At 42.8% G+C, this 25,969-nt stretch overlaps 5 protein-coding genes across 15 annotated transcripts; 1 reads left to right on the top strand and 4 right to left on the bottom strand.

Annotated features, from left to right (window-relative positions):
* Positions 1-1,255: 1,255 nt before the first annotated feature.
* LOC108094030 (inositol-3-phosphate synthase) lies at positions 1,256-5,806 on the bottom strand. The gene is made up of 5 exons (XM_017194461.2): positions 5,546-5,806; positions 2,930-3,628; positions 2,158-2,400; positions 1,636-2,103; positions 1,256-1,574 (listed from the first exon to the last, which is right to left on the bottom strand). Exons 1-5 carry the CDS (start codon positions 5,672-5,674, stop codon positions 1,416-1,418), a joined length of 1,698 nt encoding a protein of 565 aa, XP_017049950.1. The 5' UTR covers positions 5,675-5,806; the 3' UTR covers positions 1,256-1,415.
* A 1,161-nt stretch (positions 5,807-6,967) lies between these two features.
* Positions 6,968-10,868, bottom strand: LOC108094036 (WD repeat-containing protein CG11141). The gene is made up of 4 exons (XM_017194469.2): positions 10,526-10,868; positions 10,159-10,443; positions 9,034-10,097; positions 6,968-7,921 (listed from the first exon to the last, which is right to left on the bottom strand). Exons 1-4 carry the CDS (start codon positions 10,742-10,744, stop codon positions 7,387-7,389), a joined length of 2,103 nt encoding a protein of 700 aa, XP_017049958.1. The 5' UTR covers positions 10,745-10,868; the 3' UTR covers positions 6,968-7,386.
* Positions 10,869-11,279: 411 nt separating this feature from the next.
* On the top strand, positions 11,280-12,753 carry LOC108094018. Its single transcript, XM_017194448.1, has one exon. The coding sequence runs from the start codon at positions 11,365-11,367 to the stop codon at positions 12,655-12,657; it is 1,293 nt and encodes a 430-aa protein (XP_017049937.1). The 5' UTR covers positions 11,280-11,364; the 3' UTR covers positions 12,658-12,753.
* On the bottom strand, positions 12,743-14,729 carry LOC108094019 (NSFL1 cofactor p47). Its single transcript, XM_017194449.2, has 5 exons — positions 14,534-14,729; positions 14,222-14,445; positions 13,731-14,159; positions 13,087-13,431; positions 12,743-13,026 (listed from the first exon to the last, which is right to left on the bottom strand). The coding sequence occupies exons 1-5, from the start codon at positions 14,633-14,635 to the stop codon at positions 12,894-12,896; spliced, it is 1,233 nt and encodes a 410-aa protein (XP_017049938.1). The 5' UTR covers positions 14,636-14,729; the 3' UTR covers positions 12,743-12,893.
* A 212-nt stretch (positions 14,730-14,941) lies between these two features.
* Positions 14,942-24,401, bottom strand: LOC108093944 (aldehyde dehydrogenase, dimeric NADP-preferring). Of its 11 annotated transcripts, none has more exons than XR_001771530.2 (14): positions 23,279-23,462; positions 23,184-23,219; positions 21,490-21,596; positions 21,112-21,170; positions 18,764-18,944; positions 18,473-18,694; positions 18,002-18,165; positions 17,707-17,937; positions 17,454-17,651; positions 16,561-16,676; positions 15,807-15,942; positions 15,581-15,740; positions 15,311-15,413; positions 14,942-15,126 (listed from the first exon to the last, which is right to left on the bottom strand). XR_001771530.2 is itself a non-coding variant. In XM_017194330.2 (14 exons), the coding sequence occupies exons 2-14, from the start codon at positions 23,331-23,333 to the stop codon at positions 15,393-15,395; spliced, it is 1,686 nt and encodes a 561-aa protein (XP_017049819.1). In that variant the 5' UTR covers positions 23,334-23,439; positions 24,327-24,401; the 3' UTR covers positions 15,289-15,392. The 11 variants fall into 11 exon arrangements, 10 of the variants coding, with proteins under 10 accessions (XP_017049825.1, XP_017049827.1, XP_017049819.1 ...); XM_017194330.2 differs by lacking the exon at positions 14,942-15,126 and adding an exon at positions 24,327-24,401 and having other exon boundaries at positions 15,289-15,413; positions 23,279-23,439; XM_017194336.2 differs by lacking the exons at positions 15,311-15,413; positions 16,561-16,676 and adding an exon at positions 17,215-17,330 and having other exon boundaries at positions 15,590-15,740.
* Positions 24,402-25,969: the final 1,568 nt, after the last annotated feature.

The raw sequence follows: 25,969 nt of genomic DNA, 5'->3' as shown, positions 1-25,969 counted from the left end.
GTTGAGCAGAAACTAATAACTCTTCAATGTGCCAAAGATATACCCATCAATCACGCGAGGGAACATACTGCATTCTACAGGTAAGCCCAATTACACAATAGAGGATAAAACATTGAACGATGTTGAAAGATAGTCAATTTGAGGTCACAAAAACCAATTTTTTTGGTGTGTAAGAATCAGATCTGGACTTTTAGTGCACTAATTTGTTATCTATATACGTGCATATCAACAGGCATAATAAAAATTGAGTATCAGAAAGCAGATTGTTTCTGATATGGTTATTGTTAAAACCTAAAGTACGAATTCGTATAAAAACGTTTTCTTTTTTTTAATTTATTTATAACGATGTGACCAATTTGTAGTCAAAATATCAAAGTATAATAAACCACTAAATGCATTTTGATTTTTCTGACGAAAACAAAGTTCTATACAAAACTCGAAATCTCGGAATCAGTAAGTCAGTTAAGTAAGCTTTTAGTTTCCGCTTCCGCAAAAAAAAACTATTTTATAGCAGCCATGTTTTAAGAGACACAATTTATTGACTATCCAAAAAGTATGCAATGTAGTATGCAAAAGTATGCTCTTTATTGGAAAAGGAAATATAACAAGAAAGTTGCAGATAAAATTTAAAAACTAAACGACTTAGCTTAGCGTAAAGTAATATGATTGAATTCAATGTATCCGATCCTTCGTGAGAAGTCCTAAAACTCCCCACATAGGAACAGCGGGAGAGGCTGGGATGCGGGAGAGGCCAAGACAAGCGGAGAAGCGGGCAAATAACGGCACCGCTCTGGACCTCGAAACTTTGGCTGCCAAGGGCATCGGTGTCGAACGGTAAATCCGTAGACATTGCCGGGCCGACGATATCCAGACCAATCTCCGGGTGTGGAGCGTAAAGGAGTGGCTGCAGGAAGGACTCTTTCTGACCTGTGCGCGATACACTTCTTGCTTAGCCCCGCTAGAGAGGTCCAGTCTAACATCCCCAATCCATGAAGAGTCAGTAGCGCGTTAAGTGCCCGATCGCAGCATTCAGAAGACTCGGTAGGGTTGTGGACGCGAAGCAGGTGCGCCGCCTCAGGAGCCATCCGCGACTAGCAGCGCACTCGATAAGGAGAGCTGACGCAGCAGCGATATAGAACAACAAACACGTATTTCTGGTAATCAAAGTAATCAAATCAATCTCAGCATAATCGCGGAATTGCAAATCGCGTTTATTATCAAACTAACAAACATAGCAATAATAAGAAACACTTTGTTTGTGGTACAGAGCAACAGTCCGTCAGGCCTTTTATATTTAATCGGGTTAGTTAGTAATAGTAGCTTAAGTCTAGTTTGTAATTTATCCAATTAAAATCATATATATATGCAAGTTATATAATTCCGATGTGAAACCCATTGCCTTCAAAAGTCATGCATCAGTAGCCGTTTCCGTTGGTGGACAGTTTGGCGGAGCCGTTGGTGTGTCCATTGGCATGGAGCTTCTTGCCATTGGCGGCAGAGTCCACGGCGCAGGCTTGGCCCAAGACCTTTGCCCTCTTCATGGGCGGCTCATTCGTGATGGTGGCGAAGTCAAACTGTGGATAAAGCAAGGATTTAGTTTCGTTTAGGACAGCAATTTGTGTAAATCCGGCTTACCCTCTGCTCCAACGTCATGTGGGAAATGGGCGGCAGGCCGATGCAACCGCGCAGGATGTTCTCGATGGCGGCGCGCTGCCGGAAGAGGGAGTTCACCACCTGGGAGCCCTGCGGCACCAGTGGCGCCTTGCACAGGTAGCTCAGCAGGGAGAGGACCGGCTTGAAGGGAACCCACGGGGCGGATGCGTTATCTGCGCTGCGCAGCTGGATGCGCGTGCTCAGCTCCCCGAGGATCACCAGGTCCAGGATTAGGGGCGTGGCCAACAGAGAGTCCTCGCACGTGTTGTGGATGACCAGGGTGTTGTGGCCACCCATCATGATCTCGGACGTGTACTCGTCCATGGCCCGCTTGCTGTCGCCGACGTAGGGCACGTACTTGATGACCACCACGTGGTCGGGGTGCTCGTCGGGACCGTACAGCAACTTGTTGGAGGCCACCATGTCATCCACGACGTTGCTCTTGGAAATCTTAGGGAAAATAATACATTAATAGAGACTCGTGAAAACTTCATGACCACTTACCTCCTTGGAGCGGAACTGCTGGGGAGCGGAAAGGTTCTTTCCGTCGTTGTTGCCCAGGTGATTGTAACTGGCGATGGACACTGGCTTGATACCAGCTCCCACCAGGAAGTCCACCAGCACGCTCTTGATCTTTGTCTGGCCGGACTTAAAGTCATCGCCGGCAATGAAGACCTGCTTCTCCTCGGCCAGTTGGATGAGACCGGGCACAAAGGTGTTCTGCGGCGACCCGTTTATGTAGGTGCACTGAGGATTGAGGATTAGTATATATTAATCAAAAACCGTTAAATGGATTGTGGAAAATCATTGCGACGAAAAACAAATGGTAATGAGTGGAATAACAAATCAAGGATGAATATAGAAAATAAAGAATTGGAGGAGTTAGCCTAACGACATAAATGGAAACAAAATGTACCCAAAACTAGAATAAAATTTAATAATTTAAAACTATTTTTAAACATCAAAAATTATTACATTTTAAAAGTACGGAACTTTTCCGTACATACGTTCAAAAGTAAAAAAAAAGTATTGTTATAAAAACTCGAACCAGGTAATACACTATCCTGTACAGAAGCAAAAAAAAAGTTTCTTGTATCAATTCATACCAGTTAATTCAGTATATTATATATAATTCCGCGAAAAAGCAATGTTATAAAAAAATGTAATACCTTAATGGTGTATTTCGGATTATTGCTAAGTATAAGTTTTCCATTTTGTAATGTTTTTCTGTGTATGGCCTTAACCCCCGATTGAAGACTTTACAGATAGTACTCACCCCCTCAGCAATGCTAGCCATCGCGAAGATCGTGGACGGCGACACCTCGGAGTGGTTGGCCTTCAGGGCGGCGAGGAGCTCCTGGCTGGTGGTGTTCAGTCCCGCCTGGACGTTGGAGAAGCGCTCGGTGTTGGCGGTCCACAGGACGATGACCGACTCGACGCCACTGCTCTCGCGGAAGTCGCGGATGTCCTTCCGGATCTGCTCGTACTGCTCCAGCCGAGTTCCACGGATGACGTTGTCGGCCCGGTCCGACTGGTTGGCCGCGATGAAGTCCGGATCGTAAATGGAGGGCCGTGGCCGCTTTAGGGCCAGCTGGTCGTAAATCTGGTCCTGCAGGGCCACGTCCAGGACCTCGGCACGGCGCATGGCGTCGCCCAGGTGCAGACCGCTGATGTCCCAGCCATCGATGACTATGTTGTCGGGCTCCACCATGGGCAGCAGCTCCTTCATGGGGACGTAGACGTCGCCACCCGACTCATCGGATCCAATGAACACGGTGGAGGCCTGGGTGATGGATCCGTACCAATTGGCCTCCTGGATGCCCGTCCGCTTGCGCCACTTCAGCTGGCGCCGATTGGCCTCCAGGGCGGCGGTCAGCGTGGAGCCGTTGTTCCCGCCCCATCCCACCAGCATCACGCCCAGCTTGGGCACTTGGCGACCCGTCCGTATCTTCAGCGCCGTCGTCTGGGGGTGCACCTGCGAAGATTACGTAGAGGTTAGGATCGATTGGACTCGGCGACGGCACAACCCGTTCAGTCTTATTATAGGTCCGGCCACCTTATCGTCATACCATATCTATATGGAGCCACTCCAATCAGGTAGCCACATAAATTATGATCGCGTGATTTCTGCCCAGCGAACTTGATACAAAAAGCCGATACCCCATGTGAATTTTTGGCACACGGGGATATTTGTGATTACGTTAGAGGCAATTAGCTACAGGTGGCTTCCAATCTAAGATTGTAATCAATACTAATAAAACTAATTAATATGAGAGTAAATTAACTCTTAACCAAGTGCTTGTCAGTTAGGTAATATTATATGTTAGCACCACATGTTAAAACAAAGAATCAATAAGTTCGTGAAATTAAATCTTTGTCTGAAAGTGGAATGAAAGTTTCGTTACCAACCAGTAGCAGTATTTACTTTCTTAAAATTTGGTTTTTAAGCTATAAAAACAGTTTAAAATAACCCATCTTTTACTAATTTTGCATATTACTAACGAGTACAGTTAAAATTAGCAGGTAGCAACAGGTCTTATACCGCATGTTTTCGAGTTGTTTATTTTAACAGTTCTTGCCCGATTTCTGCCGAGTCAACGCGCTCTTTGATTTGAGCCACAAATATAAACTGATGAATAAGTAATGATATTGATGGCGATGGTTGCATTAATAATTTGGGAACGTGTTGGTCCAAAGTCCATCTCGAAATTGGTCAAAAGCCGGCCGGCAAAATTATCTTTGACGGCGAACGAAAGCTCTCTCTTTAGGGGGTCAAGAAAGAGAACCGTTGCTCTTGCGGGGCTCTCTTTGTGGGCATCGCCTGACCTTGAAACGCAGCAAGTGTCTGCAGGGTGAGGCTAATGTAGGAGTGGGTGGTGCTCGCAGGGGATGTAAACAGAGCCCGTACCGCGACCGCAAACACTTGGAAATGGGCTATCAGATTCGATTTGGGCTCACTTGCCTTCCCTATTTGTTTAGGTGCCATTAGGCATTCCGAAAAGGCGCCTGCGCACGGAATAGGAATAATGACGAGATATCAGCCGCGTTTATCGTCAGCTGTTTCTCCGAATAATCAATAAACTTAACTGTCACGCTTAGTGTAACATAAGTGAGTAAGACGCCGCCCCCGCCGCTTATCGCAACTTTTTAATCTACGGCGAATCGGGGAGCAGGTCCAAGAAACTCAGGGAAAGTGGCACAGCTGGGTTTCCTGACAGATAATGGAAAATTTTGCTGCCCCCTGCACCCAAAAAACACAGATACCAAATTCTGTTTATCGTGAAAATGAGTAAGCCAATTAGCGATTTTTGTCATAAGTCGGAAAAAAAGAAACTTAATTTAATGATTGAGTACACTCAAAGCTAACCGTAACAGGGAGCACATGGCTAATATTAGCTTTCTGTAACGACTGCAAAAAAAGCAACATAAGTGTTGTTCTTACCTATTTGTTTTTCAATACAGGAAAAATTATTATCATACTTCTTCTATATTATATTAGAGAGATAATTTTGATAATGAATTTGGCTTTAATAAATGTTTCTTTAATAATTTTAATTTTCATCCTAGATGGATTCGTTAAAACATTTTCACTAACTGATACAATTATAAAACACTTTGGAGTTTATCAAATTTGTATTTCAACTAAATACTTTAAATATTATGCGGAAAACTTAAACAATATTCTATCGACCTGTTCTCTGAGTGCTGGCGAGTGCGCATTTGGGTGGGAGAATATATCCCCGCCAGTTGGAAAAGTTCAATGTGAAGGTCAGCGCGGCAACGGGAAAGTGGGCTTTTCGCACCCAGTTCAATATCATTCAGTCGGATGATGATCGCAAAACCACTATTTCCTGCGGTTCTGGTAGTAATCTCTCTAATAATAAAGCTTTACCTGTAATTGTCCATCGGCAGAGCGCTTCACATGCGACGTCTGGTAATCGTAGTCGGTGGTAATAAATTCATCATCCAGCTTCACTTTTGGGGAGACGACTTCCAGCGTCGAATTGTTGGTGGGCTTCATGTTCTCAGTTTATTTGTTGTATACCTTGTTTTTAGCTTACACTTTTTTTTTTATTTAGTACGTTTTAATGGTTCTGAGGACCGCAATGTAGTCGAGGCAAAAGTTCGCGCCGAATGACTTGGTTGAGTGAAAATCGGGCCGCTTTTATAGATTCCCGGCTGCAAATAAAACACTCTCTCTTCGACTCGGAAACACTCTCCATAACGCTCTGCGGCGCACTTAAGGGAACCAGACGATATCGGAAATTTTCCGGCACGCGTGGGATTTCTCAATAAACATTGCTGAGTCCTGCCTTCCATCTCTGTTCCTCGCCGGGGATCGTAGTTCACCGATTTCCATAATTCATTGAGTGGCCAATTGAGATTGAACTCAAGGGAATGGTTTGGCCAAGGAAAATTTCCGGTGCTTTTATTTTGTCAATGCTTATAGCTAGCTTTTTTTTAAATTTCACTTAAACTGTGTCGGAATAAAATTGATCTGAGTTTTTAGAGTTTCGACTTTCGGTTTTAATTCGGTTGGAGGAGATGTATGTGAATTAAAGATTGAGGGGTTAATTTGAATAGTTATTTTATTTCTTTAAGACTGTAAAATTTAGTTTTTAATTTATTAGCTTCAGTCTAAGTTTTTTAAATAAAAACACTAAACTTAATGGCATTTTCCATTTTGCGTTTTTTTTGTTCAGATTAACCTTGAGCACAATATACCCTTGTGGTTTGGTTAATTAATGAAGCCTTAAATATTTTGACTTCACTCCAAACATCCCCTAAACCACCATTTACTTGATGCCTGCATAAATTTATTTAGTACGATAAAGTTTTGGCCTTTATCTAGCCGCCTCCCTCTAAACTCTCAGTAATCTGCAACGATTTGCACTTGGTTCTTGTGGAGGGCAGGCTAGACGACTTCTACGATTCTTCTGGAAGCCAGTTGCAGGCGACTCTTCTTAGAATTTTCCATTATTGTAGTCAATTGAGTGAGTGCGGAGCAAACTCGAATTACTATTTGTTGATCAATCAATGTAGTGGGCCTATCCGTTTACACGTCGAGTTGGACGGGGTTGCATAATTGCTGGAGATCAAGAAGTTTCTACACCAAAACTTTTCCGCTCGAGCCTTGCAGCAGCTACAGCAATCAGCAGACGCGGCACATGCTGCCGTGGGCGTCTCGTTTCCCACACATGCAACCTTATCGGCGGCTCAAGTCTGACACGTAGTTGCTGAAAAAACAACGTCCAAACTCTCGGTATCAGTCCATATCCATTTCCTGCTGAGGGGACACCCATTGAGCGAAAGGTTTGCGATTGTATAAAATAAATGTATTTGTGTATGTAAAGCGACCTTGAACTTAAGTAGCAACTACTTAAAGCATTCGAATATCTTAAACAACTTAGGGTACAATGATATTTCATAAATGGTATAATTTTACACAGATTCTAAGGTGCTATCTAAGCTACAATTTTTGGATCAAAATGGAATGGTTTGGTTGCTTTTAAAATTTAAATAAAGATTCGAGAGGGATTAAGAAATACCGATCTTCTATGTCTAAAACTATGTACAATTGTGTAAATTTCACTAAAAAGAGTAAGGAAATCACGGTGATCACAATCTGATAAGCACAACACTTTGTCAAACAAAACAAAACTAAACATATATAAATGTGCACAAAATTCAAACGAGAGCAAATGAGAGTATGCACTTATTTCTAATACTGAACTAGTTGTCCAGGAACTCCCACTCGCTGGAGGTGTTTGAGTCACTGGTAGCCGGTGTTTCCTTGCGCAGTGGGTCTCCAGCTCGCCGAAAGTCGGGCAGGAAGCTGGTGTACTCATCTTCATCCCTCTCCTCTTCCAGAGTAAGTCTCGGCTTCGGCTGGCTCTTGACAAACTTAAGTGGAGCCATTTTAGGCTTTGGTGGAGCCAGAGCCCTAATCCCATCCACCGGCTGCCCTGATTGATAATCGTCCTCCGTCTTCAGTGAACTTTGTCGATCAGTTGTTTGGACACTGGCCTCCTCTAGACGAGTGGGATAGCACCTGATCAATGACTCGCTAAGCCGGGATGCGTTCGCCTGGGCCGCTTGCAGCTCTTCCTGGGTAACAGGTGCCAGATGTACCTCCGGCAGATCCAGCTCGGCAGCCAGTGTCTTGGCCTTCTCCGCTACCGTCTTCTGCAGAGTGGTGGGACTAAGTGCATCGGGCAGATGCTGAAGGAAAGCTGCCTTCATGTCAAGCGGAGAAGCCGCCCCATTGCTGTAGAAATGAAAAGTATACATATTTAATTAATTACAAAAACTAATCAAAATTTAAAATATATTAAATAAACGTCGAGACACGTTTTCTAATAAAGAATATAATCGAAGGGAAGAAGTACATCTGAATAAATGTTGTTATAACCTTGCAGAGCAAAGGGTATTATAGTTTCAGTCGCAGTGAAGGAGACACCTCAGACCCCATAAAGAATTTATATTCTTGATCAGCATCACGATCAGAATCGAGATACGTCTTTCCGTCTGTCCATCTGTCCATCTGTCCTCCTGTCTGTTTTAAAACTAGCTTCGGCAAGCCGAAGCTTATATACCCTTGCAGTCATCAAATATGTTGAACTTAAGGCTAAACAGCATCGAAGCTATGACGATTTTTCTATTCATTTTCCATATTTTCGACTATTGTTTAAATGAGGGCTATATGATATAGTCGTCCGATTTTGATGAAATTTATTTTGCTATTCAAGAGTCGTTAGAAAACTCAATATTCCAAAAATCATGCTTGTCTGATGAAAAACAACGATGTTAACATTTTATTTCCGTTATTTCTATACAGATTTTACGATCTTTCCTATGGCAGCTATATAATAACGTTGTAGGATTTTAATAACATTTTTTTCTCGATTCAAAGGTTATTAAAAAAAATCCGTACTTTGAAAATCATGTTAATGGAATTAAAAACAACGTATTATAATTTTTTCCCATTCTTTATATATATCTTTCCTATAGCAGCTATATGATAGAGTTATCCGATTTTTATAAAATTTAATCCGAAATTCAATGTGGTTAGAAAACGCCATATTTAAAACTGAGAGACCAGTTTGCGTAGAAACAGACAGGAGGACAGACGGACAGACGTACAGACGTATTCGGATTCTGCTCGTGATGCTGATCAAGAATATATATACTTTATGGAGTCTGAGGTGTCTCCTTCACTGCGTTGCAAACTTCTGACTGAAATTATAATACCCTTTTGCTCTGCAAGGGTATAACAAATGGCTTTGGCAACTGCTTAGGACTGCGTTTTTGAAGCCATACCAACCACCTTAAAATTATGTATTCATTTATGTTCATATTAAATACAAGTGCGATACTTACTTTTCCATCTGACAGTAGCTGGCCTCCATAAGAGTGGCGGCATTTGTTAGCGGTAACCGCAGCTCTTGGGTTTCATGACCAATCTCAACAATTCCCGAGGCATTGCTTGCCGTGGGCTTTTCTTCGCACGTTTTTCGGCTGGAATGTACGATGGACTCCTCGAAGTCCATTTGGCCGATGCGACGGAATATTTCTAAGCGTCGGTTCTGCTGAGCCAACGGCGATTCAACTGCCAGTTCAATGGGCACATTCAGGTTTAACTGCTCCTCCATAGGCGATTCGAAACATTCTTGTGCGCTCTGAAGCACGGGCTCCGCCTGCAACTCCACCGGCGACTCCACCTCCGAGTAGTGCGCAGATCCCAGAACAGGAACTGGTGGAGGCATGAGCGGATTGAAGATCACCTTGACCGTCTTGTTGGGTGGTTCGGGCAGGGGAGCCATACGCAACAATGTACGTTCGCCTTCCAGCACAAAGATCTCTTTGCCACACACACAGAAGTCTAGGATCTTCCGAAATCCCCTTGCCACGGCCTCCACTTTCAGACGATCCAAGTTGAGTATGTATAAGGTGGCGTCGTCGTGTGTTACGAGCAGCGAGTCGTGGCCATCGTACAAGTATAGCTGCCGAAAGTTGCTGCTGGCCACGTATCCCGCTTCGGTTCCAGAGGCTACAGCCGCATAGCGACTGCTGGACGGCTCACTGCGCTGCTTGGGGTTCAGGATGGGTATCTCCCAGGTGGGGCTGCGCAGCACGGCGTCTCGGAATAGCAAGGTCTTGGACACATTGCCGCCGGCGTCGGCCATCCAGAAACGCAGCCCGGGTCGTCCGCAGACGAGTTGTGGCTTGTTGGTCACATGTTTCTTTAGAAAGATGGCGCCGCAATCGATAAGCTGCTTCCGATCCTTCTTACCCACCTGGACGATGTTCCACTGAGAGGTGCGCACGTCATGCTGGCAAACAATGCAACGGTAGAGGGTAGCCACCAGCAAGTGGCTCTGATGCACACTGAGCTGCACGATCTCGTAGGCCTCGCTCAGGATCTCCACAGATTTGCTAAGATGCTGGTGGATCGAAGATTACCATTAGTTAGTACTTGGGTTTAATAAATAATAAGGGCCTTACCGCCTGGTAGTCAAGCTCTGTGAGCACCACCACCCCCTGGCGATCGCCGGAGTAGAGCTTCATCCCATTCTTGGACCACTCGCAGCAGCTGACGACGCACTTGTGCAAATCCCGAATGGTGTAGCGCTCAATGGGCCGGCTGCGGGTGCAAGGAGCCACCAAGTCCAGGTCTCGCGGCAACTCCTTTTGGATCTGGAAGATGCTCACCTGCCCATTGGCGCATCCAGCTGCCACCATATACTCCACTGAATTCACAATCCGCAGGCACGTAATGCGAGTGGGAACCTGGAAGGGGAATAAATGCGAGCTGAAAGTTAATGGGGGAACCACACGCAATTATTGGGAGTGAGAATGAGTCATCACTAACCTCCGCCTTGAGCTTCTGCATCTCACCCGATTGGCGGTTGTACCAAAACACTATTCCTGCGTCGCTGCCCACGGCCAGAAACTCATCGGTGGCGTCCACACAGGTCAGGTTGAGATTGGCCGGAAAGAGACCGCGCTGGAGCCGAGCAGGAATGTGATCAATGACATCCGTCAGCGGTGCCCATTCCCGGATAGAACACAACTCCTTGCTGTTGGCCATGACCTTGCTGCGGGAAATTGCGCCTCAGGACGGGGATTTCGGTTTCCAAATTGACAATTCTCTCTGTTTCTCACTGTCCCTCTGTTTTCTCCGGTTCAGCACAACAATCAATCAAAACAAACCCCTAATCGCTGACATCTGGCAACGCCCGCTCGACTACGACATCTTGCCACCTCGTTTGGGCGGGGCGATTCAAAAAATTTAACTAAAATAAAATTAATAAGATTAATCCCTTAATAGCACAATAACTAGACCACCATCCTTAGACTGTATCAGAGGCAACCTACCATTAGAACCATAGAAAGAAAAAGTGCATAGAAAACGAATGTGTTATATATATACATATATATGTAAATTAATATATATATAAACCTGCAAAAAATGTTTGTGTAAAATAAAGCATAAATAAAATATAAATTAAATTTAATTTCAATCTAAACTTCCTGAAAGTTTCTTATTTTTATAGCGCCCAGGCCTAACAGCTGTTATTGATCTGTTAACTAGCATTCTGAAAATAAACAGTACTCGACAGCTCTAAAAAACAGCTGTAGCTGGCGGGTTCCGATTGGGAAGTGTATTTTTAATTGTTATTATTTTTTAAAGCAATCAAAATAAACAAAATGCGTAAGTACCAACAGCTGGTGCTGCTGGTAATCTCGTGCCTCAGCGTGGGCATACTTCTGATGTACAAAACCGAGAACAACCGGCTGAAATATGTGCTCAAGTACGTGAACTTCTTCGGACGCAACGATGCCGCTGTGCTGCGGCGTCTGGAGAATGGAACAAAGGAGGAGGACCCAAAGGCACTTTTGGGACGCCCACTTCCCGTGTGGCAAGTGATCGGCGACTCGTTCCACGCCTACTCCGCCTTTTGGATCCGCAACGAACTGGTAGCCGGTGGCGAAGCCCACGTCCTCGTGGTTGGAAAAAAGGGAGCTGTGGTTGATTTCCGATGCAGCCTGGACCTTCTGGGCGGGCGCAGTCTGCAGGGAAAGTTTCGCTTCCAGCGGGACTCCATCGAAAGCCTAGTGGACGATAAGTCCTCGAACTTTACAAGCTATCACTTCTTCTGTCAAGTGAGCCGGGATTTCGGACAGCCAGGTAGTGTCTCCTTCACGGACATTACAACCACCAAGAGTCCCGTAAAGCTACGCCTGCGGAACCTAAAACCAGCAGGAAAGAAGAGCGATCGCCTACCAGCAACGGTGTGCTTGGATCTTGTGGACTTTAATATGACGTCGAAATTTGCTCGCAGTGAAAATGCACTGCTACAGTTCTTCCTGTTCCACCAAGCCATAGGAATCGAACATTTTCTGGTCTACAACTACGATGAGCTGCCCGAGGAAGTGATTCACCTGCTCGGACGGACCAACATTCATCTATACGCCCTACCCTTTAACTTTCCTTTTCGGCAAACAAACGGCACGCAATCACGGATTCATCAACTGATCCTCTCGGATTGCCTTCTGCGGAATGTGAACCAAGCCAGCTTTACTCTTCTACTGCGTCCCAATGAGCTGTTTTTCCCCAACTCCAGATTCTCTATGGGTCAGGCAAAAGGATCGCTGCAGCAGCAGTTGCGCCACTTCTCTTCCGAAACCGCTCGTTTTGAACTGGCGACAATAGCCGTTTGCTTTGATGAGCGAAAGAAACTTCTGCCGGACAACGTGCAGTACGATCCCGAGCGAAGATCCGCGTACAAAACATTACTCAATCGCCTGGAGCTGGCGCCTGGGCAACTCTTGGCCAGCACGGCCGAGGTGGAACTTTCGCTATCCACCGCTTTCGTGCACCGCTACGTGGATTGTGAGCACGTGGGCGGCGATGGCCTGCACGACTGGCGGAATGCGGTGCGCGCCGACTTCATGGAACACATTAACGCACTGCGCAACGAGGTGGACCTTCTTATCTAAGCGAGTACTTTGTTATAGCCTTTAGTTTGAGATTTATATGTAGCTTTGAGAGATCACTTGACTGCCATAAAATAAATACAAGAAATAAGCACACAATTTTGGTATATTGTATATATAATAGACAATTATAGACATCGGATTCGGCCATATAGGATCCCCGACTTCACCAATCCAATTTTATTTCATAGGTTGTCGCTCCCTCCCGCTGGGAGCCTTCACGAGTACTTAACTTAGAGTTACTTGAGGCGCTGCATGAGAGCCGCGTTCTTGAGGCCAGCCTTCTCTATGGTGGAATTGTCGTCGCTCAGCTCGCGAGTGGGAAACGAGGACACCAGAACGAAGTTACTGGCTGAGTACTGAGGGCGTGCGCTGAAATTTAAAAAGTCATTACATTAATCAGCTCGCAAGATCTGCAAGTCGAGGACTTACGTTTGTATAAATCGACGTATATCAGAGACAGTATGCGTCAAATTAAACTGCGCAGCTAGACGCGAACCATCCGCTAGTCTAATCTGCAGCGTGGTGGACGGTGCTTCGGAATTCAAGTTGATGGCATCGCGAGCACTCGCCTCCTGGTTGGCTGCCTCGGCGGGCGATACTGCCGCAGAAGCTGCTGGCGCTTCAGTAACTACATTGGCCACGGGACTGCCGAGCTTCTGACCGGATCCCTTGAATGTCTGTGGAGCCGCCTGGCGCTTGAAGTCCTCGTGTCGGTGGTCCTCTACGTCTACATTGACCATGCGGCCCATCTCTAGCAGCTCTTGCGGAATTTCTCTAAAAAAATGTTAAAGGTTAATTTTTGTTCATAACTGAGTTTTAGGTTCTAGGTCTAATAGCTTAAACTCACAAAAATAGAAGATATTTACACATGTTATGAAATAAGATATATAGTTTGTTGGGTAGTTAAAAAATATATTGATTTCCTGTTTCGGTTTATCCCCGTTCTAAATACCATCAGACAATAGATTTATGTACAAGGTAAATTTGTGAGATTTACTCATTTTGAGGGATTCACATGCAATCGTTTCCTAATATATTACCAAAAGCTGCACCCAGGAATGAATGATACTTACCCGCGCATGACAGTCTCTAGGAACTCCTTGTTTTGGGGATCGTCATAGTGACGCAGCTCGCCGCCATCGATGGAGAATCCCTGGCTCCAGAGCTTCAGCACCACCACCGGCTTGTTTTCACTGGACGGCGGAGGTTTATTGGTACCCACAGCAGTGTGATCGTTATCGGTCATGCCCAGCCGCATGCCCTGGCCCCAGACAGTGCCTCCAGCTCCTCCACCGCCACCTCCGCTGCTGGTAGATGGGCCCACCTCCGCGATATTTTGCTCCTGCGCAGAGCGCATCATGTCGGTTAGCTGCTCGCGGAAATTCTTTCGTTTCGGCGGGCCCAAGACCTGTTGACCGGAACGATCTGAGCCACCGGCGTAAAAGGCCTGCTGGTCATCGTCGCTGGATGGCTCTTTGGACATGTCGCTTAGTGTGGCGAATCTGTGGGCGGGTTTGGGTTATTTGGACGTTGTAGACTTCTATTGACAATATCTATCGCTCACTTTGGCTTGGCCTTGGACGCAGTCGGTGCGACGTCAACTGAAGCTGAAGAAGATGCGGTTGCGTCAGTAGTTTTAGCTGTTTCAGTAGTTTTGACAGCTCCGGCGGGGCCGGCGCTTGCTCCACTACTCGGAGTCGCCTTCGGTCTTGGATTGTCCGCGTGTCCCACTGACGCAGGCGGAACCGGCAGGTCCGCCTGGGTACTCCAGTAGTTTCCCAGAGCGTGCTGCAATCGTGACATTTCGGCAGGTAGGGTGCATTAGTACTGGACGCATTTGCTGCATCATTGTTGTCGCCGGTTCGCGAAATCTCACCTCTATGTCCCAGTCGCAGCTAGACAGATAGAACCGGGCCACATTCTCGTCTGTTCCGGTGATCTCTATGAATTGTGCAATCAAGTCGCCGTGCGCTGCCATTTTTCTCTGAGTTTTTATATATTTTCTGCTGGCAAATGATTGACAAAAATCGCAGACGCCAGTGTCTCCACACGAAAAAAAACCCAACAGTGTTGTCAGGAGGTGAGATCCAACAATAAATTCCCACCTTCAACTTAGTTCTCCCACTGACTTCGCATCACTAGCCAAAATTTTTTCTTCTACCATGTTAAAATGGGTTGTGGCCTTAGATGTGACCTTTTTTAACAAGTTTTTAGTAGTGTTGCTAAGCGAACACGTTTGACTACAGCTGGTCACACCATTTTCCAAAGCTCAAATTCAAATATGTATATGTCATAGTAATTTAATATTTTTTATTGGTCATATATTACATTAGAGCATTCACATTTGTATTAAATAGCAACTAAATAACAATAACTATATGTATAACGAAGTATCCAAAGCTTTACATCACCCACCGATATGCGTATAAAAAGTAAAAAAGTTTTTGGGTTTTAATCAGTTGAGCTTTTCTGAAAATAAAGAATTGGGATAGGTTGTGAAACATTTGCTAAGCTGGGAGGCGTAAAAAAAGTAGGTAAAGAATCCCAATAAAGAAGTCTTGTGTCCCATTTTTAGTAGTGTTTAAGGAGTCTGAATATGCAATGAAGTTAGTAAAGTGCATGCCCAGTAAATACATTTGTGCTACGCTAATACATTTATTGCAAACAATTCCATAAGTAAATGGTAACGGTCCAGCGGCGCAGGCTGCATTTAACTCTGGGGTCCTTCATCGTGTCTAACGCGACAGCAATTTGCCCTGGAATTGTGGACAAACGGCGGGGAATATGTATAAATAGTGAAGCGAGGAGTGTGATGGTGTCGAATATCGAATATTGAGTGTGTTTCCCAGTGAGGTGTAGGCATGGAAGATAAGCGTACATTTTAATGGGCACAATCGAGCAACTGGAGCCAGCTTGCCTATACCTTCCTTACCTGCATGTAGTAGTTGGCCAGGACCGTCAATCCGACGCCCACTCCAATGGCCACCACGTGGCTCAGGTGCAGATTTGGCAACGGACGGCGCTTGCGCAGGAGGAAGGACAGCAGCGATCCCTTGCGATCCGAGTACGGTGGATAACGTGCTCTGCAAAGAAATCATTCATTAATATAGGCACTTAAAGCCTCAGGCAGTGAAAAATTTAAAACTTACGATGCCAACTTCTCGCCAAAGGCTGACAAATCCTTGCCCAGGCAAGACTTTTTGTGTGTGAAGGTTTCGAAGCCATACTTTCCGTGATAGCAACCCATTCCACTCATGCCAACGCCTCCGAATGGCAGCACATCAACTGTGGAGCACGGAAGTTTTAATTTAAGTATTAGTCAACCACCGGGATCATTTTGATATTTGCAAAAAAATTATATATGTATGTATTTTAAAAAGATTAATAAGAAAACTTCCATTTTTGCAAATACCAATATGTTTTGTGTATTAGCTTAAATTCTAGATACGAAACTTATGTTCAACCACACCCTAGTAGTTTATTTTCTAAAGCTATCACCAAATAGATTTTAGCACTCTTAATATTAATTTACTATTTGCAATTCTTAACCAAGCGTTTAAGTGTTAATCAAAATTTTGCCAAGCCAAAAATACATATCAATTTCACAGTCCGAAACCAGAAAACACTGAGCCTTAATTAATATTCAAAACAATGTGCATACTATTTGAATACTTGAGAGTTTTGTTTTACTTTTTGTGTTGTCTTTATCCGAGTTCTCGTTGTGGTCAGGTGTCTAGGGATTGACAAGAATTTGCATTTCAAATATCGATTGCTGGAGTGCACTAAACCGGCTACTTAAAATTCGTGTAAATAAGGTTCTACATCCCAGATTGGTGCATTACACAAAACTGATTAAGGTGTCTCTCTTAAACAACTACTATGTACAATATCTTAGCGCAGTACCTCCACAGTGCATTATTGTTTCGTTGCTGCAGAATCCGCCGCTAGTGGTGTTGGTCCTGAACTCTCTGACTAGCTTATTCGAGTTGGAGAACACGTAAATAACAAGGGGTTTTTCTCTAATTACGGGGAGTGGGAAAAGGTATAAAAAGATTAAGAACGACACTGTTGAGCTTCCTTGACATCGTTAGATTCTTGGAAAAAAACAAAAGTTACACATAAAGACAAACAAACGGTCATTGCAGATCTGCTGGAATTTAGAACTTTCATTTCAGAGACGTAGCCAATAATACGCATTAACAGATCTGCAACTTTCGATGACATATATACAAATGCATGAGCAATGACTAGTGTGGGAGGTGTAGCTACTCAAATCCGCTGGACTGGAAATCTTAAATCATATACTACAGGGGCTGTACAGAAATTATTAGAATCACCGTCACCAGACAAGGCTTTTAAAAATTACAGATACGCAGAGCTCTTAGCAAGCTATCGAAAACAGGTTCAGTTGGGGAATTGGAGATTGGGAGAGACCAAAACCGCAGAGGAAAGGCAAGCAACCGACTACAGGCCGAGCAGCCGCATTCATTATCATTATCCACATCCATTAGCATCTCGATTGGATTGATTTAGTGGCTGACTGGGTCACTCTCTTACCGGCATAGTGCATTATCGTGTCGTTCACGCACAGTCCGCCCGACTGGGTGCCGTTTATGAACAGATTCTGAACCTCTGTTTCCGACGTGAAAATATACAGGACAAGAGGACTCTCTCTAAGAGAAAAACACGGCGAATCGGACATTGGTTGTTGTAGTTTGTTTCCGTGGGGTGATTAAATGATAAAGGGCGACGACAATGGAAAATAGGGGCGGTGAGTGGCCCACGGACAGGCATACCTGGAATTGATGAACTTGATGGCATCGTAGGCGCTCTCCACATTGAAAATGGGCAAGATGGGGCCGAAGATCTCCTCCTCCATGATGGGATCGGTTTCCTTTACGTCCACCAAAATAGTGGGTTCGATGTAGCGCTCGCTGGCATCGTAATTTCCGCCAACGGCCACGCGGCCAGACTTCATCAGTCCGAGAAGGCGTCTGAAATAACATCAGATTGGAAACAGTGCTCACTTAAATGGCAAAGACAACCCACTGGAAATTGTTGGCATTGATCACGCGACTAAGATCCGGACTGCTCTGGATGTTCTCGCCATACCACTCCTTCAGCACGTCCTTGGCCTCCGCGATGAACTTCTCCTGCACCTCCTTGGAGCAGAGAATGTAGTCGGGGGCGATGCAGGTCTGTCCGCAGTTGATCAACTTGCCCCACAGAATGCGCTTCACCGCAGTGCGCAGCTCCACGGACTTGTCAATGTAGCAAGGACTGAAAGTTACCCACAAAGTGTTAATTGCTGGATTGAATAAAAGGGCGATCCCAGCGAGCTCACCTTTTGCCACCCAGTTCCAAGGTGGTCGGAGTCAAGTGCTTGTTGGCCGCAGCGTGGATGATCTTGCCAACGCGTGTTGATCCCGTATAAAAAATGTAGTCGAAGCGCTGGTTAAGCAGCTCAGCGGTTTCGCTGGGCCCCCCGCAGACAACGGGATAACAGTCCTAAACAATCGGAATGTTTTTAGTTAAATCATTTTGAACACCAAAATTTAATTTGCTTAATGCTAAATAAAATGTCTCATACACTTTTTATCATTTGCATTCGTAAGCTTGTTTTGAAACAAATTTTAAAAGAATAAATTTAAAATCCTAATTATTTGGAGGTATTCCAAGCTAGCTTTTTTAATTGTCAACTAATTATTTTTGGTATAATAATATTCTATATAAACTGGTTGATGCGACACCTCAAATTTAACTTTTTAGGCGCTTTAAGCTTAGCTAATTTCATCAGATTCATCACAAAACTCACATTATCCAAATACTTTGGAATGACATCGGCAATGAACTTGGCGCAGTTGGCGGCGATCTCGCTGGGCTTGATCACCACGCAGTTTCCGGCGGCGATGGCGGAGGCCACGGGCACGAGGAGCAGCTGCAGAGGGTAGTTCCAGGCGCCGATCACCAGGACAACGCCGAAGGGATCGTTGTAGATCTGGACATCGTCCATCAGGTTCACAAACGGCTTGCTGGGCTACATAGGAAATAGCAGAACAACAAAAATTAGACAAGTATTCCAAGCAGCTTGCTCAGGACAGCTCACCTTCGCCGATTCCACCCACTCGTCGAGGTGGAAGAGAATGTGTTTGATGTCGTTCTTCATGAACTCGGTCTCAACGATGAGACTCTCCTGTTTGGGGCGCCGCAGATCCGCCTCCAAGGCGCTGATGATCTCGTTCTCGTGCTCCTCATAGCAACGCAGCAGATTCTCCAGCTGCTTGCGTCTGAAAATAGAGCCGAAAACGGAATCCAAAAACCAAAAATAATTAATGGACAAATGATGATGATGATGGGACAAGTTCCGCGGTAGGAGCGCGAAACAAAGACCAAAACAAAATCAATACTAATCACAATGCACGAGAGGCGTTTGGGGAAGGTCAATGCTAGGTATGCGGTTGCTTTTCAGATATTCTACTATTATACGATTCTACGGTTCTGGCTCTGGTGAGTCAACTCCGGGTGGACAGAACGGCGGAAACCGGCTTGACAACCCGATGCGCTGCTCTACTTTGACCTGGAGATAATGACAGTCCACGCTGGAGCGCGGATCAAGCCAAGGTGATCCGCAGCAGCAGGTGAACAGCCCCCCAGTGGTGCACTTGCAATTCAATCGAATTATTTGCTCATGACAAACATAAAACCATAGACGGGCAGCCGATCGCTGTGAATATAAATAAAGCAATTAGCCGCGCAGTGTCCAAAATTGCCTATAAATCATAAATAAAATGAAAAACAACCTCATTAATTGGCTAAACAATTGGGTACAACCTTTCCGTGAGTACTTCTGTACTTAATAACCAACGACCTCATTGCATTTAGGAACGAAATGATTTACTTTTGTTAAACTTCTATTAACTTAAACATTATTGTTTAGTGTCACGGGCGTATTTATGATGGCTATTAAGATATACATTCTTGTTATTCTATTTTAACTTTATGATTTTAATTTCTGATTATATGACGTTCTAACTTAATTATGTATTTTAAGCTCAAAATTTACTAGCTAAGTATTATTACTTTTGCACTGAAGTTCACATTTTATTATTTTATTATAAGCCGAGTCAAAATGTTTCTGTGTTTTGCGCTTTTGAAGTTCAACTGTATGTATACAGCAAATGTATTTAAATATAATCAAAGAGCCGCGCATTGGAGTAGAAGTTGCTAGAGGCGAAAAACAGTCATAGAACGTGTTCATTTGTCCGGATCTATTTGAAAGATCATGGAATTAAACGGCCAGCAGCCTTGGGCTGAGATTCTTCCGCACTTCCGTTTCACACTTCGCACTCAAAACTATCGGTGGGTATGGTATATCGCCCGTTTTCCGTCTGCTTCTACTTCTCTTTATCTCTTTGTTTATTAACATATCCATAAACGAGTATGAGTGTGCATGTTTGCGTCCGTGCCTATTGTCCGATCGATCACTGATGTTCGGACGGGAGGTGGAAATGCCAATTATTCCGGTTACAGGCAACGAATTCAGTCCGCCGTTGTCCGGTCTAATTGCATTCAAAGTACAACCACTTGGCGGAGTCAAAGTTCCCGTCGCGGGCCCATTAATGCACATCGGAACGGTACATACTTAGACCCAATAACTATACTTTAGCATCTCTCCCCGTCAGAGTATTCCGCTTTCGGGAATTCTTATCACCGTGGAGTGAAAAGCTCGGGGCGAGGGCTCAAAGGTCAAAGCTTTTCATTGCGTGTGAAAGTCGGTGGAATTGAGATCTCGGGATTTCGTTGGCCGAAATGGAACAATAACCATGAAAAGTTATTATACCTACAAGCTAAGATTGTATTTCGGCGGCTGCCCTGCCGCAATAGCTCTGTAATTACAACTTGTAATAACAGTAACCAGAGGTACAGTGGTAAACAGGCCAAGGAAAACCTGATTAACTATGACTACAATTTATTGTTGAACGTTTTTTATGCGCTGGACCGCAGTAGATAAGCTCTTTGGAGACATTAAAAATAACTTTTTAAGTTAAAAAGTAGAAAAAGGATAAATCTATAATAAATCAAAGTACATATATATACTTAATAATACGATTATTACATTTACAGTTAAGTCCAAAAACAATAAATAACAAAATCCGCAGTTCGAAATGTTAAAAATATTAATAACTCTTTGTGAAATGACATTATTTTGAAAATTAAATAAATAAAGGTCAATAAAAGTCATTAAATTTTAAAGAAGTTAAAATATTTCAAGGACTTTTTTGGTCCAAATTAAGTTTTATCTGAGCACTCAGATACTTTTAACCAATGGCTACTGTAATACATGACACAATCTCCACTCAAGCGATAGTTTAAACATCAACTAAACCCAAACCCAAAACTGGGGAGCCTTGCAAAAAACTAACAAAAGCCGAGAAACTACCGAAAAAAACTCACCGAAAGCTGACGTTCCTGGTCTTTCCACTGGAAAAGGCGAGTCGAGCGCGTTGCAACGTCTGATCGTAGTTGTTGTTGTTGTTTTCGTTTTCCATTGCATTTGGTGTTTCCATTTGTGTTGTTATTGTTGTTTTTCGTAGGAGGCAGTTGGTTTTTCACATACGCAATAGCAACATGCAACACGCATACATACGGGAGGATAACGACGAATCGGCGAAAACAAAAAATTCAAATAAAAAATCAAATCAAACTAAAATAAGGCGCTTAATGTTCGTTACGTGCACGGCGTTGGCCTGTGTGCGTCGTTTGTGTGAGAGTTAATAATCGTTACACATCTTTTTCTCTCGCTTGCTATAAATTGCCTAATTGGACACTCACATCGTCGAAATTGGCCATTCTGTCGGATTCGGATTGAAGTTGCTCTGGTTGTTGTTGCTTTTCTGGTTGTGAGGCGAAGATTCCAATTCGACTTTCAGTTTCTGGTTCTGTGATCCAGGAGAAACCGGGAGAAAGAAAGAGAGACAGATAGAAAGAGGGGGCGTAAGAGGGGTGGCACTGAGAAATGTAAACAACACTGACACTCTTTCACTTTCGTTTGCATCTACCGTTTTGTTTTCTTTTCGTCCGCCTACTGTTTGTAGTTCAAATTATTTGTACTTTTTTGTACTATCAAGAGGCAAAAGTAAGGCGCATGCAGTTCACGCGCTTTGCCAACCGTTCACCGCGACAACAAAAACTTGTATATTTCAAGATTTTGGATCCGATCTGGATGCGAAACTAACGCCAGTGTGACCGCTCCGGTGTTCGAATTTGTCTCTAAAACATACCAGAAGCGGCTTAAAAATATATACCAATAAGAATCTGTTTCGGATCTGGTTAGATATACATTTATTTGTATAATGAGAAATAATCAGTTGCGCAACAAAATCTATAAACTCTGCTAAAATGCATAATTACTAAAATAACATGAATTTTTCAGTTCAGAGTTTTCCTATTTGAGCTTTTAAAATATTTCCCAATAAGAACTTAACTATCTACGCCTGGTTTGAGTCGCGGATAAGCCAAAAAGTGTTGTGAACTGTAAAATTTTGTAATACCGGTTACATTACACTTTTTAAATGTTTACTAATTGATAATTACTTTTTGTTGCTAGTTCTTCAACACTTTAATCAGATAGCCTATACAATATGCACTTTATATATAAGAACAGCTGGTTGAAAATTAATGCGCTCTTTAACTGCGTTTAAAAATTAGCATATCCAGTCTTCCGCCAAAAACATCTGGTTTATATAAAAAACACTTTTTTTTATATGTTTTTTAATTTCGTCGAGAACCCAACACACCTTTTTCAACACAAATGCCGGCTGACACTGAATGGATTCTTACTCCACAACCCGAAAATATACTCAACTAGGGGCGCTGGCATTCATTATCAGCTTTAAATGGATGTGTATTTTATTTAGAATGTACATATGTAGGCTATATACAAACTGATATGGGCACTGGATTTCGACTGGGGAAAGTCAACCGTGTCGGTCCGATAACAATCTCTATGTTTTGGACTCTGTTAATACAAGTTCAAAGCATTTTGCTATAGCCGTTAATCTTCAATTATCTACATATGTCAATATAAATTGGTAGAAATTATTAAGAATATATTTAGAATGCTGACGAGAAACAAAACGCTTATTTTTGTCAACTGCACTTTTATATTTCCCGTTAAGAATGCTTTGTAACGGTGATTTTGATTAGAAAAATGGCTAATAACAATGATTTCGATTAAACAATCTAACATTTATTCCAAGTCATCGTGATGTGGCAAAAAAGAGTCTATATTTGGGGACTCAAGAAATTTAGCTACAGAGATTTAGTAGTATGTACATTATATTTAGTCTTGTATGCTTGATTTAATTTTAAGTTAAAAATAATTAACTTTTTTTCATGCCCCTTAATACTTAAAAATGAACCTTTCGCCTTATTTAGGAGCCAACTTATACTTAAGTTTTTTTTGGCTTAGCTAAATTCAATATAATTAGTAATTACTGCTTTCACAGTTACCTATTAAAGCTTACCAATGTTGATGACAGTAGTTATCGCCCGATCTCCTGCTAAATGGGAAATCAATAAAAATCGGGCACTTCCAAATATAAATGGTCTAATGGCTTACTATTAAGTTGGCCTCCATTGCCCTCTGGATGTGGTCTTATCGCATTGTCAAACATTATTGAGCGTTGAGTGTGGTTCCTGTGCCTTAAAATACTTTTTAGAGGATACGTTTAATAGCACAAATCTGCCGTACGTCCATGCAATTGAGGTAGTAACAGGCAACTGTAAAATTGGCCAATATTCGGCTTGAGTTATTAGCTATGCCCAGTAAAGTAAGTAAGCCAAATCGGCAACAGGCTGTTATATAGCCATGTAAAAATGTCACATTGTCCCCGTGGAAAAATCAATTTAATATCCACTTGTGGAACTAATTAAAAATGTTCTTGATTGTTAAAGTAAAAATTAATTTTAAAACATTCAAATTTAACTAATACTCTTTTTTTCCAAGAAACGACATAATATGGACACTGGTTTTGCAGATTAATTAAAAGGTTCTTTAATTAAAAATATAAATAGACGACATTTTGATTGCAATTATATTTTATTACTGATAAAGGAATTATAGTTATTAGTTTCACAAAAGTAAAAAAAAACTAAAAAGATTAAAATTGTGAAAATAAAAGAAGCGTCTTTAAATTCGCTTCGTGTTTCGCTATTTGTATAAAGCCCTAAAAATTGTCGCTTTTGGTTTTAAAGGGGCGGAATGAATTAATTTAAAAAAGCTTTTGTATTATTGTTTTGCTGCTGATAATGCAGTTTATGCACACAAAAGTTCAGTTGGCACCCAAATGCACTAGCACTCCATAATAAGTTTCAAGTTCAACCGCCGCCGGACACTCCGCGCCATGTAAATATGTCAGTTTCCCAACATCGATTCAATATGAATTGATTAGCACAGTGAGTTTATTTTGTATTATCCGACGGCGCGCTAATCACGTTTCTGTATGACAACATATTCAGCATTAATCATGTAACTGGCTTCTTATTTTTTTTATTATTTGCTTGGTTTTAGTTTTGGCTCCAGTTTCACTTTCATTGCAGCATCTGGGTCGACTAATTGTCACCGCTAGTTGGCTAATCGCTTAGATTAAATAACCGCTGTCCGGTACTTGAGGTGTTGTTTGAATCTGCGCACGATAACGACCGAAAGCCAACTGATTTGAGCGGCGTCCAGCAGCGAAATGGTGGCCAATTGGCCGCTGACCACCTGAGGTATCAGCCATTAGGTATCAGGTAGCAGAAAGCCGGACCGATGCACTCCACCAGCGCTCGGCTGGAGCGGCTTACTTCGATTCGGCCAGCTTTAATTACACTCTTCGCTGGTCTAATTTGTATGCGTCGCCCGCAACTCGAAAAACAAAGCTAAAAAAAACAATTCAAAAGCGTATTGAACACGCACTGGATTCGGATTCGAGTGGACTCTCCGATTCACCTGACGCCACCGCGCTCGAAACACGTCTAAACCTGGCTTATAACTCATAGTTGGCCCGTAGCCGCTGCTCCGTCGCTTTTCCAGTTTCAGTTTTCTTTTCGGTCTTGTTTACACACTGCTATTTCGAATATGGATTTGAATTTTTCGGGGTCTTCGGTAGTAATCTCAGGTCACACAGATGCACACGCATTCTTGGCCTAAAGTCAAAAGATAATGGTGATTGATAGCAGCCTCCGCTTGGCTAACAACAATGCGTAAAATAAAGACCAGCTTCTACAGCTCCAACTCCACATCTCAACATCTAAAAATAATTGTCACATTGTAAATTACAAAACTGGAATTACCAACTGCCAATTAAGAAACTGGACTTAAAAAGTTTTGCTCAAATAAAGCTTGTATGTTGAAAATTGAGTCATACACCCAGTGTATATTGAATATTTGGTAATATAATATTTCTAAAAAAGAAAAAGGGGTTTAAAAAATATGTTTTATATACGGATTTACAATTTCAGTAGGCTTTTTTTGCATATTTTGAATAACGAATATCTTTAGGTATTTAATTATGTTTAAAACTAATTTAAAGATCACATCTTTTGTTATAAACAATTTATATTTATTTATACAAACAAAAATTTTAAGTTTGTTAAAAACATTTTCCTCTGACGCTACACCAAAATTAGAATGTCGTGTTCAGAATGTTTTATCTTAGAAAAACACTGACACAAGATTAGACTCAAATATATAAGATCCATTTAATAGTGGGAACCTCTGTCCGCACTTACACTCAAATTACTTCCAAAAAAAAATCAAACAGTTCTAAAGATATACTTAAGCTTATAAACATTAAAACTGAGATTCCCTTTGAAAGCAGTTTAGTGCTTCTAGTATTTGATATTCAAAAGGTGCCGGTCCTTAAGTTACGTGATGCCCTACCCAATTAGGAATCGTGCGAGCCAGGCTAAAGATCATCAGGTAAAAAAAATAATATTTGCTCTTCTCGTATTTGTTATTTGGCCTGGGAAACAGCTGTTTGGGGAGTAGAGACAAGTGATTTGTGGGCAAATAAGTAACCGGTTATTGAAAAGTATATTTTTCTATTTAAGTTTGATTAAGCATCAGATCGCATCGCACCGAGCCCTGACCATGAAACCCTCAGTGCCACTCGGCGTCTGCCGAAGATCGAATAAAATTAAACAGTTTGCGTGGGGGCTATGCTGCTCCAGCAAACCTGCCATTTGCTTGAATCTGACTCCCCGTCAATCTAGATTCTATTACCTTAATTACTCGTTCTCGTTGCTTAAATTAGCGGGTAATGGATCT

Source organism: Drosophila ficusphila, unplaced genomic scaffold (genome assembly GCF_018152265.1).
Source record: "Drosophila ficusphila isolate 14025-0441.05 unplaced genomic scaffold, ASM1815226v1 contig_414, whole genome shotgun sequence".
NCBI lineage: Eukaryota > Metazoa > Arthropoda > Insecta > Diptera > Drosophilidae > Drosophila > Drosophila ficusphila.
This window is presented reverse-complemented; position numbering and strand designations above follow the sequence as displayed.